The 14,146-nt window shown below is 47.4% G+C and overlaps 1 protein-coding gene across 8 annotated transcripts in view; it reads left to right on the top strand.

Annotated features, from left to right (window-relative positions):
- The window catches only part of Ldlrad4 (low density lipoprotein receptor class A domain containing 4), a 435,013-nt gene that overhangs the window by 406,885 nt on the left and 13,982 nt on the right, over nucleotides 1-14,146 (top strand). For all 8 annotated transcript variants that reach the window (XM_045142975.1, XM_045142977.1, XM_045142976.1 and 5 more), the window contains one exon: nucleotides 3,829-3,983. In XM_045142975.1, the coding sequence (XP_044998910.1) occupies nucleotides 3,829-3,983 (155 nt within the window). The remainder of the gene's footprint in view (nucleotides 1-3,828; nucleotides 3,984-14,146) is intronic.

Below are 14,146 nucleotides of genomic sequence, written 5' to 3'. Positions count from 1 at the left end.
GGAGAGATGTACCCGGCCCTCTGTGTTGTCCTCTTCATCCGTAGATTTTAGATATCACTTTGCAATCTCATTATCATGAAAACTTCCTTATGAAAGTATGTGAGTATAAGTAGGAATCTATAAACAGATGACTTACAGCAACCATTACCTGAAAATTCACTCATTAAACACCATGGTTGAGGGCACATCTGTTACAGCCTCTTTTATTAGTGACAGTTCAGAAGTCCTTTGAGGAGGAAATCTGGGTTATTGGTGCAAAGTATGGAAACCTTTGGCGAAATTTCAGCATTATTAAGGTTGCTAGTAAGTTGTCTGGCAGAATATTAGTTTTATGTGAGACAGTGCGAAACAAGTTAGGAAACTGACATCCCTTTATTCTGAGGACTTCTTGGTTGGTGCATCTATAATGCACACTAGCTTGAGGCCTTGACACTGCAGATGAGCAAGGCATTGCCCAGAACTCACTGTATGAAAGAAGACTAGAGGGTGGGCTGTGGCCCGAAGTGTCAGTACCGAATGGGCTCAAGTGCGCATAGGGAGCACTACAAGAGTTTCTAAAGGAAGACCAAAGCCAATAGTTGACAACTCTTGAGTATTTCCTTCCTGTTGTCCTCCTTGTAAGATTAAAAATTGGAGTAGCCAACTGACCTCTAAGAAGATGCAAGTCAAAACATATAATCAGGGTGGAGAGATGGCTCAGCAGTAAAAGCACTTGCTTACAAAGTTTGCTGTCCCAGGTTCGATTCCTCTGTACTCTTGTAAATCCAGATGCACAAAGTGGTACATGCATCAGGAGTTCTTTTGCAGCACCAGAAAGAGGCCCTGGTGCCCTGTTCTCTCCCCATTCTCTCTTTGACAAGTAACTAAATAAAAATATTGAAAAAAATATAATCATAACCTATAGCTTTTATAGTTTTGCCATCTGGACTTTAAGCTGTGAGGTCATTCTTACAACATAGGTTGGATATCCCCTCAACCACTGTTGGTTAATGAGTGTGAATTTTCATTCAACCGTAAACTATCCAAGGGTATTTTTTTTTACTAACAGTTCACAAACTAGCAGCAGTATGGTCAAAGTGGGTTCCAGCTCATGCCCTCATCTATGTCCCTGTCACCCCTGCGGCTTAGTCTCCGCGGGATTTTGGAGAGAACTCACCAGTCTCTAGGCACATTTTGCTATTTCAAAGTGTCACAACCACCCCCAAGGCTGTCATCTTCTCATCATACCCCATTTCTGCTGAGCAAGACAGAGCCAGGAAGGAAATGCAGACACACATTCCCTGTGCAGAAGGCAAACAAGACCAGCCCATGTTGGAGTGGGGGCCGCTGTGCCTAAATAAGGGCGGTGAGTTGGAAGAGCTTCCTGGAAGGGGGCCGGCCATGTGGAGGGTGGGATTCTGTGGCAGGCTGATGATGGCTTAGAGTTTCAGTGTTCGAGGACTGCAGCATGTAGGAGGACAAGGTGGAGGGGCTGCTGTTGGTCAGAGTGTAAGGCGAACCACTCAGAGGTGTGTGGCCAGTGACTAGCCTTGTCAGTGACATCAGAATTTTGCATAGCCTCTTTCTCACTTGCCGCCAAAGTGTTTGCATTGCCTGATGCATGGAGGGGCCCATGGAGCTCACAATTTGCTTCCTAGTTCATTATATGGATGCTACACATCTGGAACTTAAAACTAATTAAGCATTCAGAAACCCAGACTTCTGTGAAGGGTGATACATTAATGGGGGAAAGACCAAATGGGAGAAGGTGCTAGCCATCCCACAAATAGAAATGAGTGTTATCTTAGGAGTCCAAAGACGACACAACCACACTTCCCCAGAGTTCTTTAAAAATAGTCCAGACACTTACACCTCCAGTATGATTCAGTTAAGGTCCTGGTTGGACCAGAAATCAGACCAGCAGATTTTAGAGTCCTGCTCCTGTGGTTTTCCACTGTACCGCTTGGAATCTCACAGAGATGCTTCTATAAAAATAGAAGTGCCATCATCACTGTCGTCATTGTCACTGTTTTACAATAATAAAGTAAGACACTGTAATGCCTTCCTGTGAGCTTCAGATGTATTATAAAATTTCTAGTGTTTGGATGGCAATGACTCATTCACTATAGCACCATGAACTACAGCCCTATAAAAGGAGGGGGAGTATGGAAAATTCAATTTGGCCATGCCTTCTTTCCTTGCATGCCCAGCTTCTTGGATTTCTTTTGTTGGCATCAGTAGCTTCCAGAATCAAGAAAACCTGACCAGCGGGATGGGTTCAGATCCATACTGGATACCTGAAATTTTGGAAACCCCAAAGCATCCCGTAATTTTCTTTAAATGCTTGTGTCTTTGCGGATTAAAAAAAAAATCTATCTTAATTCTTTTTAAAAAATAATTTAGTCCCTTCATAACCTCCCTTTCTGAGCCCATCCCTAGGATCAAAACTACAGCATCTTTTTTCTGTGTCCCCTGGACTCTATGAAACAGGCTGTGGGGGTTGGGGGAGAATTCTGTTTAAAATAAAAGGGAAGACAGACGTGTGGGGGTTCTCATCCCCCCTTATGAGTATGAGGAAGGTTTTGGAAAGCCCCCCCCCCACAGTGCAGGACTTTGAAGTCACCATGCTTACCCCTGGGGCCCTTCCTGTTTGCTGGTTCTCACTTGGAGAATCCCCTGAGTGAAATAGTGTTTGTATGCCTTTAACCACTGAGCCATCTTCCCAGCCCCTGGCAATTGTATCTCCAGAGAGTAAAAGCTTATTTCCAGTCATTAGTCTTCTACCTCTTGCAGATGAAAAGGTGATCTGTTCTTATTGGCATTTTATTGCCCCAAGTTCACAAAAGGGAAACTGCACATGTAAGTGTGGGGTGTGCAGCTCTGCCCCACACCTAGTGGCCCAGGTGTCAGCAGAATGGGACCGTAAGGAGCGCCACAGAGAGTCAGACATACGGTTGCACCAAGTCACAGCTTACTTGGTCGGATAGTGGCTTTGGGGACTAGGCTGACTTTGAACTCTTCTGTGGCAATGAGCAGGGCTGCAGCCAGCAACTCTAGAAGTTGGTATGGCCATGTTGCAGTCCGGTTTGCATTGCTGTTAGAAATCACCCAACCAAGAGCAGCTTCTGGGAAAAAGAGATTTATTTTGGCTTACAGGCTCGAGAGGAAACTCCACGATGGCAGGGGAAAACGGTGGCATGAGCAGAGGGTGGACATCACCCCCTGGCCAATATAAGGTGGACCACAGCAACAGGAGGGTGTGCCAAACACTGGCATGGGGAAACTGGCTATAAAGCCCATAAGCCCGCCCCCAATAATACACTCCCTCCAGGAGGCATTAATTCCCAAATCTCCATCAGCTGGGAACCTAGCATTCAGAACACCTAAGTTTATGGGGGACACCTGAATCAAACCACCACAGACCAGCAGAACATCTTATGGAGGAGTTCAAAGACCATGATGGCGAACTTCACTGTGGAAATCACTTAGTGGGACGCAGGTCTGTGGGAAAAAGGCCATCTCAGCATCGCCTGTTCCCCAAGATGTTAAATGCCAGAGCCCTGTGGTGACCTTGGGCAGCAAGCCTAAGCCTAGGGTCACGTGCAGCCAGAACTTGGGCTTCAAAGCTCCACAGCCCCCCCAAGGAATACTCCCAGCTCAGCCACACACCAGCTTCATGATTGCATTTTCTTCCTCTCCAAAGTGGAGTCATGGTTTCTGTCTCCTGCAGTGTGATGGAGGCCACATGCTTGTAAGGGGCCTTGGCCGCCTGGCCGCTGGAATAATCCCAGAGCCAGGGAGGTGCTCAGGTGCGGGGCTGTGGCTCACACGCTCTCCTCTTCCTTGCAGCGGAGCTGGAGTTCGCACAGGTTCTCATCATCGTTGTAGTGGTCACAGTGATGGTGGTGGTGGTGATCTGCCTGCTGAACCACTACAAAGTCTCCACGCGTTCTTTCATCAACCGCCCCAGCCAGAGCCGGAGGCAGGAGGATGGGCTGCAGCCGGTGAGTGTGGGCCTGGGCCACCTGGGGTGCTGCTGGGCCCTTTTTCTTGGGTTTCAAGGCTAGGCAGGGCAAGGCAAGAGGTCAGGGCACTAAAAGACAGAGGTACCGATGACTTTGCATTGATTTTTAACATGGAAAAGTGCATCTGTTGGACACGTCCAGCTCAGTGATTATTACATGCTTTGTCAGCACCAAGTCAGGAGAGGCGTGGCAGATCCCCTCCTCCAAAACCTGCTCAGGTCCTCGCCTGTGAAGGTCTCCCCTGCCTGGATGTTGGCCATCAGCCCCGATAATGCTGCTCGCTGTGGCCCTCACGCCCATGCCCCACCCTTTGTGCCTGGCTTCCCTCATTCAGCATTAGGTTATATAGAGACGTTTGCTTAAGCCTGGTCCTAGTGGTCTCCTGGGGATAGGTCATGCCCTCTTAGATCACTGAACGTGTCTGCAGTGCTTGGATACTGGTCATCTGAGGGGGACAGTGAGACGGATGCCTTTTCAGGTGGAACGTAGGGTGCTATAGATCAGTCAAGGGAGGCTCCTCAGGTTGGCCTTCTTTTTAGATTCCTAGCTTTTTTTTTTTCCCCCTAATACTTCTTCCTCCCTTGGCCAAACAGTCATGTCTAGTTAAACTCTTCCATGGTCAAACCTACGAGGCCAGGGACTGCTGAAACTTGGTGCATAGCCTGTTTTACAAGAGCTCTGGGAATGATGAATGTGGGCAGGTATGAATGAGTGATTGCTTAGTGTACACGGAGGGCCTCCTATTAGCTGCGTTTTGCTGAGTAGTAGAAGAGGCACATTTTGTAGGATATACTTTTCCAGAAGTAGGATTGGCTCCCCACTGACTTAAGAGAAGTCATTGTGGGTGTGGGATACATGTGTAGTGGAATAAGGTCTTGCTTCATTGGGGCCATGAAGCTGCCGGGGACACCAACGGCTTGGCTGTCCCTTTGAGCAAATGTAAGCACCGCAGAAAGTGTGGGTGCTGCTGTGTGCACCCTCATATGCGCAGGGCAGGTTGGATGGGGCAGTGATGACACAGGGATGGCATGGAGCCCTGACAACCCCTCTTCCCTTCTGCCTTCCTGCATCTTCTCTTGCATCCTTACTTAGTTTCTCCTGGTCTCCAGTTTTGCTCACCAGGCTTCTGGACCTGTTTGGTTGATTTCCTTGTACCGCAGTGGTTTCCTCGGGCCTTGTCATCCACAGGCAGTGTGGTTGGTGCCTACAAGGCTAAAACATCCAGACTCACTGAATGCTCTGACATTGTGGCACTTACAGTTCAGTGCACAAAGATCCTGTGTTTGAAAGAACAAATTCTTCCAAAGTTTTGAGCTTAAAGAAAGAGGAAAAGATGAGCATCTTGTGGTGGGGGCAGTTTCAGAACTACGCAAGGGCTTGCCATCTTTGCTTTGCCTAAATATAAGAATTGTGATGCCAACTACACATTGGTGCATGTGGCACAACTGTACCACATTGCCATCAGAAATGAGCACCTCTCAAATTTGCAAAGAGTACAATGGCATGCATTCCCATTCATGCCCTCCCTGTCTTAACACCTTGTGCTCCAGGAGCCCCCAAACACCCAAGGAGCCTGCATTGGACACACAGGCTTTTCTAGTCCCTGCCTGAGATCAGATCCCTTCATCTTCTGTACAGACTTGCCTGGACCTAAAACCATCACTAAGTTCCTTCTTTCAGGATCCAGGTGAATCCTTCCTCTCTTCTCAGGACAAACCTGGCCCCACCTCCTTACTGTCATTGTCCTTGGAGCTTGCGTCCTGATCATTTATACCCATGGTCACACACTTACCAACCAAGAGACATAGTGGGAAGACAGTTTGAAAGGTTGATGTATTAACTACTTTTCCATTGCTGTAACCCAACATCTGACAGGAGGCAACTTAAGGAAGGAAAGGGTTCATTCTTGCTTATAATTTCCAGGGAATACATTCAATCACAGCAGGATAGACATGGCAGCAGGAGCCAGAAGCTACTCACAGTTGTTTGCAGTCAGGAAGAGAAAGAATCAACAGGACATAGGGCCAGGCTATAAAACCTCGAGTGCCCACATCCACTTGTGACTCACTTCCTCTGGCATGGCTCCACCTCCTAAATGACAACCTTCCCTATGCAATGCCACAAGCTGGGGGCAAAATTTTCAAATGCATTAGCCTATGGGGGCCTACCACTAGCAGGAAGTAAAATTCATATGGTTTTCACTTGGGAAGGGGCTCCTCTTTCACTTGATGGTGGGTCCCCATGCAGCTGTTTGTGGGAGCTTGTGGGCCATGGGGCTGATAATGCTACCTGGCAAACTGGCAGAGCATCCCTTTCTGGAAACCAGAAAGGTGATTAAGTGACTTTGAAAGGTCCTTTTGTGCTGCAAACTAAGTGACAATGGAGATAGTCCGGAGCAAGTGAATTATGTCCACAGTGGTTTTCATCTTGTTAGCAGGAAGTTGTGCGCTGAGAGCTGCTGAACCACTCATTGAGAGTGGCCCAAGGGGTCTGTGGGTCCCACTGATACTCTGAAATGCCCACTACAGAGGCTATACTCACAACACCACCTCTCTAAGTCATGGGGAGACAGTCACAATGCAGCCCTTGTCCTGAAAAAGTATATCCCATAAAATGTGCCTTTCCTGCTCCTCAGAAACCACAGCAGGTGAGCACAGATTATTGCCTCCTATGTGCCCTCTACTGACACTAAGAAGTCACATTTGCCTAAGGGTGGCCATACGGTGTAGCTCTTTCCACTCTGAGTGACCCAGAACTGGGGGTCATCCCTCCTCAGGGCTTGTATATTCCTCTTTGATTAACTGCAGCAGTAGTATTACGTTCAAGTTGATGCTTCCAAAACTTGAGGTGCACTGCAACACTGTGACTGGGTGCTTCTGTCCCAGACCTTCACTCCACCTCCTGACTAAGACTGTGAGCCTAGTTTATGGTTTTTTTAAAAATGGGGGTGGCGGGCTGGAGAGATGGCTTAGCGGTTAAGCGCTTGCCTGTGAAGCCTAAGGACCCCGGTTCGAGGCTCAGTTCCCCAGGACCCACGTTAGCCAGATGCACGACGGGGCGCATGCATCTGGAGTTCGTTTGCAGAGGCTGGAAGCCCTGGCGCACCCATTCTCTGTCTCCCTCTATCTGTCTTTCTCTCTGTGTCTGTCGCTCTCAAATCAATAAACAAATAAAATTTTTTAAAAAATGGGGGTGGCTCTCTCTCTCTCTCTAAAATAAAAAAGGAAAGAAAAAAGAAAAAAGAAAAGGCTGGAGAGATTTCTTAGTGGTTAAGGCGCTTGCCTGTGAAGCCTAAGGACCTATGTTCAACTCTCCAGATCCCATGTAAGCCAGATGCACAAAGGTGAGGCATGTGCAAGGTCACACATGCCTACTAGGTAGTAGAAGGATCTGGAGTTCTTTTTCAGTGGCTGAGACTCTGACACACCTCTTCTCTCTCTCTCTCTAAAATAAAAAAGAAATAAAGAGGGGGCTGGGAAGAGATTAGATGAAGAAGAGTCAAACCTTCCTTCTTTCCCAGCTACACTTGCATCCCTGCCCCTGCCTTTCCTCCTTAACTCCTTCCACAAAATACTGCTCCTGTGTCCAGTACTGGGAAAGTAGCTGATTCCTTTATGCGTGTGACTCTCAGCCTGGGATGGGTTTTACTCCCCAGGGAATGCTCTACTAAGGTTGTCACAACTGAAGTTGTGGTGTGACAGGGATGGTCAAATCCTCCTACAGCGCCCAGAGCAGCCCCCACAAGGAACTGCGGATGTGCACATTGACCCTCCCCACCCCAGTGCTGAGCACCAGACATCTAAACACGTCACTGACAGAAGACAGTGCCAGCAGCATGAATGCGCTACCAGTGGTGTCTGGGCGTTTCCACATTCTTGGTACTTTATTCAAAGAATTGGAAAGGTCATATATGCAAAGTAAAGTGGCAAGATAAGAGCGAAGCAATCGTATATTGCCAAGAGGGGCATGGGGCACCTGAGTGGGAAAGTACTCAAGGACCCCACTTTACAGCCTGGTGCTTTTTAATTTTTTTTTTTTTTTTTTTTACTTTTAGAGAGACAGGGAGAGAATTGGTGTGCTAGGGCCTCAGCCACTGAAATTGAGCACCAGACACTTGTGCCACCTAGTGGGCATGTTCAACCTTGCGCTTGCCTCACCTTTGTGTATCTGTATGTGGAATCTGGAGAGTCAAACATGGGTCTTTAGGTTTTGCAGGCAAATGCCCTAACTACTAAGCAATCTCTCCAGCCCTGCCTGGGCCTTTTTTTTTTTTTTTTTAAGAAGTCTATAAGAAGGATGGGTCAGTTGCCAACTGCATAGTTGGGGTGGTTCTGTATTTTGATGGATAGATTTGAATTATATAATCTTTTCCTCCTCTGTGAATGTCCTGTCTCATGATGTATCTGACTCTAGTCATCCATCCATCCAGTTATGCAGAACCATAAGATGGCAAACAGGGGCTCTCCCTGAAAGTTCCCCTAGAGGACACAGTTTGATTTATTGCACCTGCACACATACCCCAAAGCAGTCCAGGCTGGATAGCTCCTTGCTATTCTGATTCAGGATATGTTGAAAAGCATATTTGAATAGAAACTGACCACAGAAGGGGAGTAACTTACAGTTACTAGGGAGGAGAACTTACTCCATTGTTTGGAGCTGGGTGTATGTGGAACTCAATGCAGGTAGGGGTCCCAGGTTGCCAACAGGCTGCTAAGTGCATTGTAAGGAAAGGATGTGTTTACTGCCCAATCCAAACAGTGTTCCGGATAGCAGGGCTATTTCCCTGTGCTTACCTGCCTCAAACGCAGCTCTTTTGACTGCTCTGAGGTATTCACCAAAGAAAGACTCACTTCTCTGTAGCATAGGGAACAACGGCTGGCCTGGGACTCTGCATTGTGAACAGTTTCCCCAGTGGTTTCCATTGGCTGTGTTTATCCTGCCTTTCACTGGATACCATTGCATCCTGGAGGGCAAAGTAGGGAGGAAACAGCTGCCAAGTTCTCATCCTACCTGACTGAGGCAGAGGCTTCTGTACTATCATGTTGATCCTACTGGGACCCAGAGGTCTTGCCAGCCTCAACTTAGTTTTGTGGAATGGCATGAGTGCCCATAGTCTCCTCCACCTCAGTGCCTGGTCTGGTCTGGGCAGTTTCAAGTTCCCTTTCCAGGTTGCCTTCCAAGATGACAGCCTGTGCCCAGCATCTTTTCCCAGGGAGCTAGCAAAGGTTTTTGGTTCTGATACTTCCTGGCATCCAAGCTGCCACTGGGGGTGGGTGGATTTGTGGAACTTGGGGCAGGGTGATGTAGGTGTGTATGCACTGTGCTTCTGTTGCATGGTTTCATCTCTGTTAGCCAAACTTCAGCTCCCCTCACCCCCATACACACTCTAAGCATCCCTGCTTAGGTAGCATCCAAATCCCAGGCTCATCCCTCCCCCGGCACCCTGGAGATGGGGACTTACAAACTGTGGTGGTTTGAATGAAATGTCCTTCATAGGCTCTTGTGTTCTGAGTACTTGGTCCCCAGCTGGTAGCAATTTGGGAAGGCTGGGGAAATCTTTGAGGGTGGAGCCTTGCTGGAGGAGGTATCGCTGGGGGCTGATCTTGAAGTTTATGTTCAGAGCCATCTCACTCTTGTTGTCCCCTCCCAGCCGTTACAACAAGATGAGGTTCTGTGTGTGTAAGGCTGTGGTCACCTTAAAGCAGGTGAGAAGGTGTTGCACTCTGGTATGTACCATCTCTCTTCTCATCGGTAGGCATTCCACTTAGATCAAAAGGAAGAGCCAGATCTCAGCTCTGACTGTCCTCTGGCTGTTGGGTGAGCATCTTCTTTGCACAGATAGCAGCTCTCAGTCCATGAGTCATTCCTGCAGACGCACCTGCACCGCCCAGTCCTGTGGAGGATCACTGCGGAGTTACAGAGGAGTCTTGTTGCTCCCTGCCTCCACCAGTATCCTTCTTTCTCACATTGACATTTCCTCCTGTCTCTTCACTCCCCAGCTGGACAGTGCATGTTGGGGAGAAAGATAAGGGCTCTGCTTGCTTGAGGCCGGTCAGCATTCCTCCAAAGTGTGTGCTCCAAAGGAGCCTTGGGATGGAATGGAATTGGCCATGAAATGGGTGAAAACAGTCACTTCTAGAAGGAAAGGAGAAGTCGTAATCCAATAGAAGCTTAAGTGATGGCCGAGAGTAGGGAATGGGCTTATGACATAAATCATTTGTGCTTTTCCTGAAGTACTCCCAACATGCTTATCAGAGCCTGGTTTTTGTGGCTTCAGAGCTCTGAGACCATCTGGATTTCTTCTCCTTACCGCAGATTCGAAGTGACAGCAGACAACTGAAGGGGCTTAAGGTTTCCAGACCCAACCCTCAGGGCTGTTTGCCCTCGCGGCCAAGGATTTCCCTGCCACGAGGGAGGCCTGAGCAGTCCCCTCTGACAGTGGCATCCCAGCGAGGTATGGTTCTGCTGACCCTATCTGAACAGCCCAGGGTGTGTAGCCAATGGGCACACAGAGGTGGCTGGCCACCCACCGAGAGATGGTGGGTAGGAGAGGGACAGAAACCCCTCAGTTTGAACCAGATGCACTGAAGAATATGGGGCCACTTTTAAAATGTTCTTTTCAAGCTATTTGCACATGGGTGTGTGTGTGTGTGTGTGTGTGTGTGTGTGTGTGTGTGTGTGTGTGTTCACGCATGTTCCAGAGCTCACCACTGCAACAGAACACCAGATACATGGACTTCTTTTTGTGTCTGGCTTCCTTGGGTGACTAGAGAATTGGACGTGAACTGACAAGCTTTGTAAGCAAGTGTCTTTAACCTGTGACCCATGTCCCCCCAAACCCATTTTTTATCTTATACAAACAGCAATTTCAGGCTAAATATTTAAGAAAAGGAGTCACATCAGGCATTTCTTCATTACTAGCTGACACAGGGACTAAAGTATGAAAATCTAGGTGTATGGACCTCCCCGTGGAAATTCTGCACCAGCAACTGGGGGAAGAAGAGTGCCAGGTCACCAGCTAAGCTCCATAAGAGACTCAAGCAATTCTTTTGTCACCCCCGGGTGTTAGAAAAGATGGTCGAGCCTTTGTGGATGCAGATGAAGATATATATTCCTCAGACAAGGTGCCAAGTGGGGCAGAAGCACACTGCACATCCAAAGCCACCCTTGAAGAGGTTGTGGGTGTGATGTGGGGGGCACTGGAAAGGGAGGTGGCACACAAAATGTGACATTTACATCTTCTCTAGCATATTGGGTCACCCTGACCTAACCACAGAAAGCAGCTGCCACTGGAAACGGGCCAGTGCTCACTTGTGGCTTTTGTTATTCTGTCCATTTCCCTGACTCTGAGGATCCTCAGCACTGCAGGAATGTCATTGCCACTTACTGGTTTGCATGGTAGAATTTTGTTTTGTGAGACAAGAATCTCAATTCAGGCTGGTGGAGAGCTCACTGTGTAAGTCAGGCTGGCCTTGAACTCACACCAATCCTCTTGACTCAGTCTTCTAAATGCTTCTTTTTAGGCCATGAACTACCACCATACCTGGTGTGGTAATTGTTTTTTTAATGTTTTTATTATTACTTAAATATTTATGTATTTATTTGAGAGAGAGCAAGGCAGAGAAAATGAGGCAGAGACAGAGAGAGAGAGAGAGAGTGAGTATGGGTGCTCCAGGGCTCCCTGCTACTGTAAATAAACTCCAGATGCGCACATGATTTTGTGTATCTGGCTTTACATGGGTAGTGGCTAATCAAACCCAGGATATAGGGCTTTGCAAGCAAGTACCTTTAACCACTGACCCATCTCCAGCCCAGTAATTGTTTTTGAAGAAAACATTTGCACTTGGGCTTCTACCATAGGGTGAATACAAATGTAGGTCAAGGGCATGGGAAGATTGCTCAGTGGTTAAAGACACTTGATTGCAAAGCTTGCTGGCCAGGGTTCAGTTCCCCAGCCATCCCCGTAAAGTTGCCAGAGAGACATGCATGTGTGCGTATACACACACACACACCCAGAAATAAATAGATTTTTAAGTACATTAAAAAAAAAAAAAGTAGATTGAGTGGGCTTCTGCTTGTCACAAAAATGGGTGTGAATGTCATTGTGGAAATGAAGACCATGCCTACTAATTTGGGAGCAAAACATGTGTCTGGGTCTACAGGGTGCAGCATGTCCTGACAGGGTCACCTGTGATCCCCTACTGTCTAGTCTTCTTGCTAAGGCAGGGCCTTCACCTCTGTGTCTGGAGCCTGTGACAGAGAGGAAAGAGATAGGTGTGGGTTCCCTGTCTATAACTCATGGCTATCACCCTTTGGCAGTAGGAGTGAGCAGAGGACGAGAGTTCTAGCTGGTACCTAACAGGTAGGGTGCCTCAGAAAAGCAATGGGGCTCAGAACTCACTGTGGGCAGGACCTCCTTGGATACCCAAAGGGTGAATGTGGCAGGAGACTTAGCCTGGCTCATGACCTCCCGTGACAGAGGCTCAGATGTGGGCCCCACACCCATGGTGATGTGAGAAGTTATGTCCTGGGATCTAATGAAGGGCTGTCACATGTCTTCTGGAGTATAAAAGGAGGTCTTTTCATTTATATTTATATATTTTTTTTATTTTAAAGCGAGAGAGAAAGAGGGGCAGGCGAGAGAGAATTGGTACCAGGGCCTCAGCCACTACAATCAAACTCTAGGTGCTTGTGCCACTTAGTGGGCATGTGCGACCTTGCCCTTGCCTCACCTTTGTGGGTCTGGCTGATGCGGGATCTGGAGAGTAGAACATGGGTCCTTAGATTTTGCAGGCAGGAGCCTTAACCACTAAGCCAAAATATTATTTCTAGTTACCTGAGACTGTTTAGCAAAGCATTTATAAAATGATGGAAATGAACCATTTTCTGAAGGATTATTTTTAAAAGGTGACCTAAACAGTGCCATTGTCATAGTCCTGCTTCTGACACTCTGGACTAAAAATAAAGAGTGTTGGAGGCTTTGTTTGGTAGAGTGGTTGAGGTGAAAGATGATGGCCGGGGGCAGCTGCCTTGTGAGTGAGATCCTTGCATCCTAAAACCCCGTGCATTGTTGTTGTTGTGATCTAATATTTACTCTTTATTATCTCTTGAGCTGCAGAAACTGCATTTCTCTTTTTACTTATTTACTTGCAAGTAGATGGGGTGGGGGGAATGGGTGCCCCAGGGCCTCTTGCCTCTGTAAGTGAACTCCAGATGCACGTGCCACCTTGTACATCTGGTTTTACTTGGATCCTGGGGAGTTTAACTAAGGTCTTCAGGCTTTGCGGGCAAGTGCCTTTAAACACTGAGTAATTTCTTCTGCCTATAACACTATATCTTTGGTTTTTATATCGGAGAAAACATTTTCTTCCCTCTCCATGACAGCAAGTCTTCTTTTTCTTATTTATTCTTTCTTTTTAACTTTTGATTGGCAATCTCCATATGTATAGACAATGTGCCATGATCATAATCTCTTCTTTGTCGCCCCTTTTCCCTCCCCTTACCTCTTCCACTGAGTCCCTTCTTCTTTCCAGCTACTCTCTCTTTTATTTTGATGTTCTCATTTTTTCCCTTTTATTATGCAGGTCTTGTGTAGGTCATGCCAGCCACTGCGAGGTCATGAATACCATGGCCACTTTGTGTCTGGAAGACAGTACTGTATGCCTTCCTTCTCTTTCTTTGGCTCTTACATTCTTTCTACCGCCTCTTCCATAATGGCCCCTGAGCCTTGGAGGGTGTGGTAGAGAGTCTCACTTAGTGCTGAGCACTCCACTGTCACTTCTCCTTAGCACTGTGATGAGTTTTGAATCTCTCCAATGGTCACCATCATCTGAAAACAGAAGCTTCTCTAATCAAAAGTGAGAGTAGTATTAGTATATGGGTATAAATATAAGTATTTAGAGGGAAGTTTGGTGGGCTATTACCCATTTAGCCACACAACTGTAGTGGATTTCTCCCTAGGGCTTATGACCTCTCCTGCCATAGGCCTTACTTAGGTTTTTAGTAGCAGGCAGGAATTCCCTCCAGTGGAACAGGCCTGAAATCCAATTAGAGAGTAGTTGGTTTCCCCCATAACAGACATGCTACCACTGTACCAGTTGGCACATTTGGCTTGGCTACTCAGCCATAAGGCTTTCAGGGTC

Source organism: Jaculus jaculus, chromosome 2, assembly GCF_020740685.1.
Source record: "Jaculus jaculus isolate mJacJac1 chromosome 2, mJacJac1.mat.Y.cur, whole genome shotgun sequence".
Lineage (NCBI taxonomy): Eukaryota > Metazoa > Chordata > Mammalia > Rodentia > Dipodidae > Jaculus > Jaculus jaculus.
The sequence above is the reverse complement of the archived record's forward strand: the minus strand, read 5'-3'. Positions and strand labels throughout refer to the sequence as shown.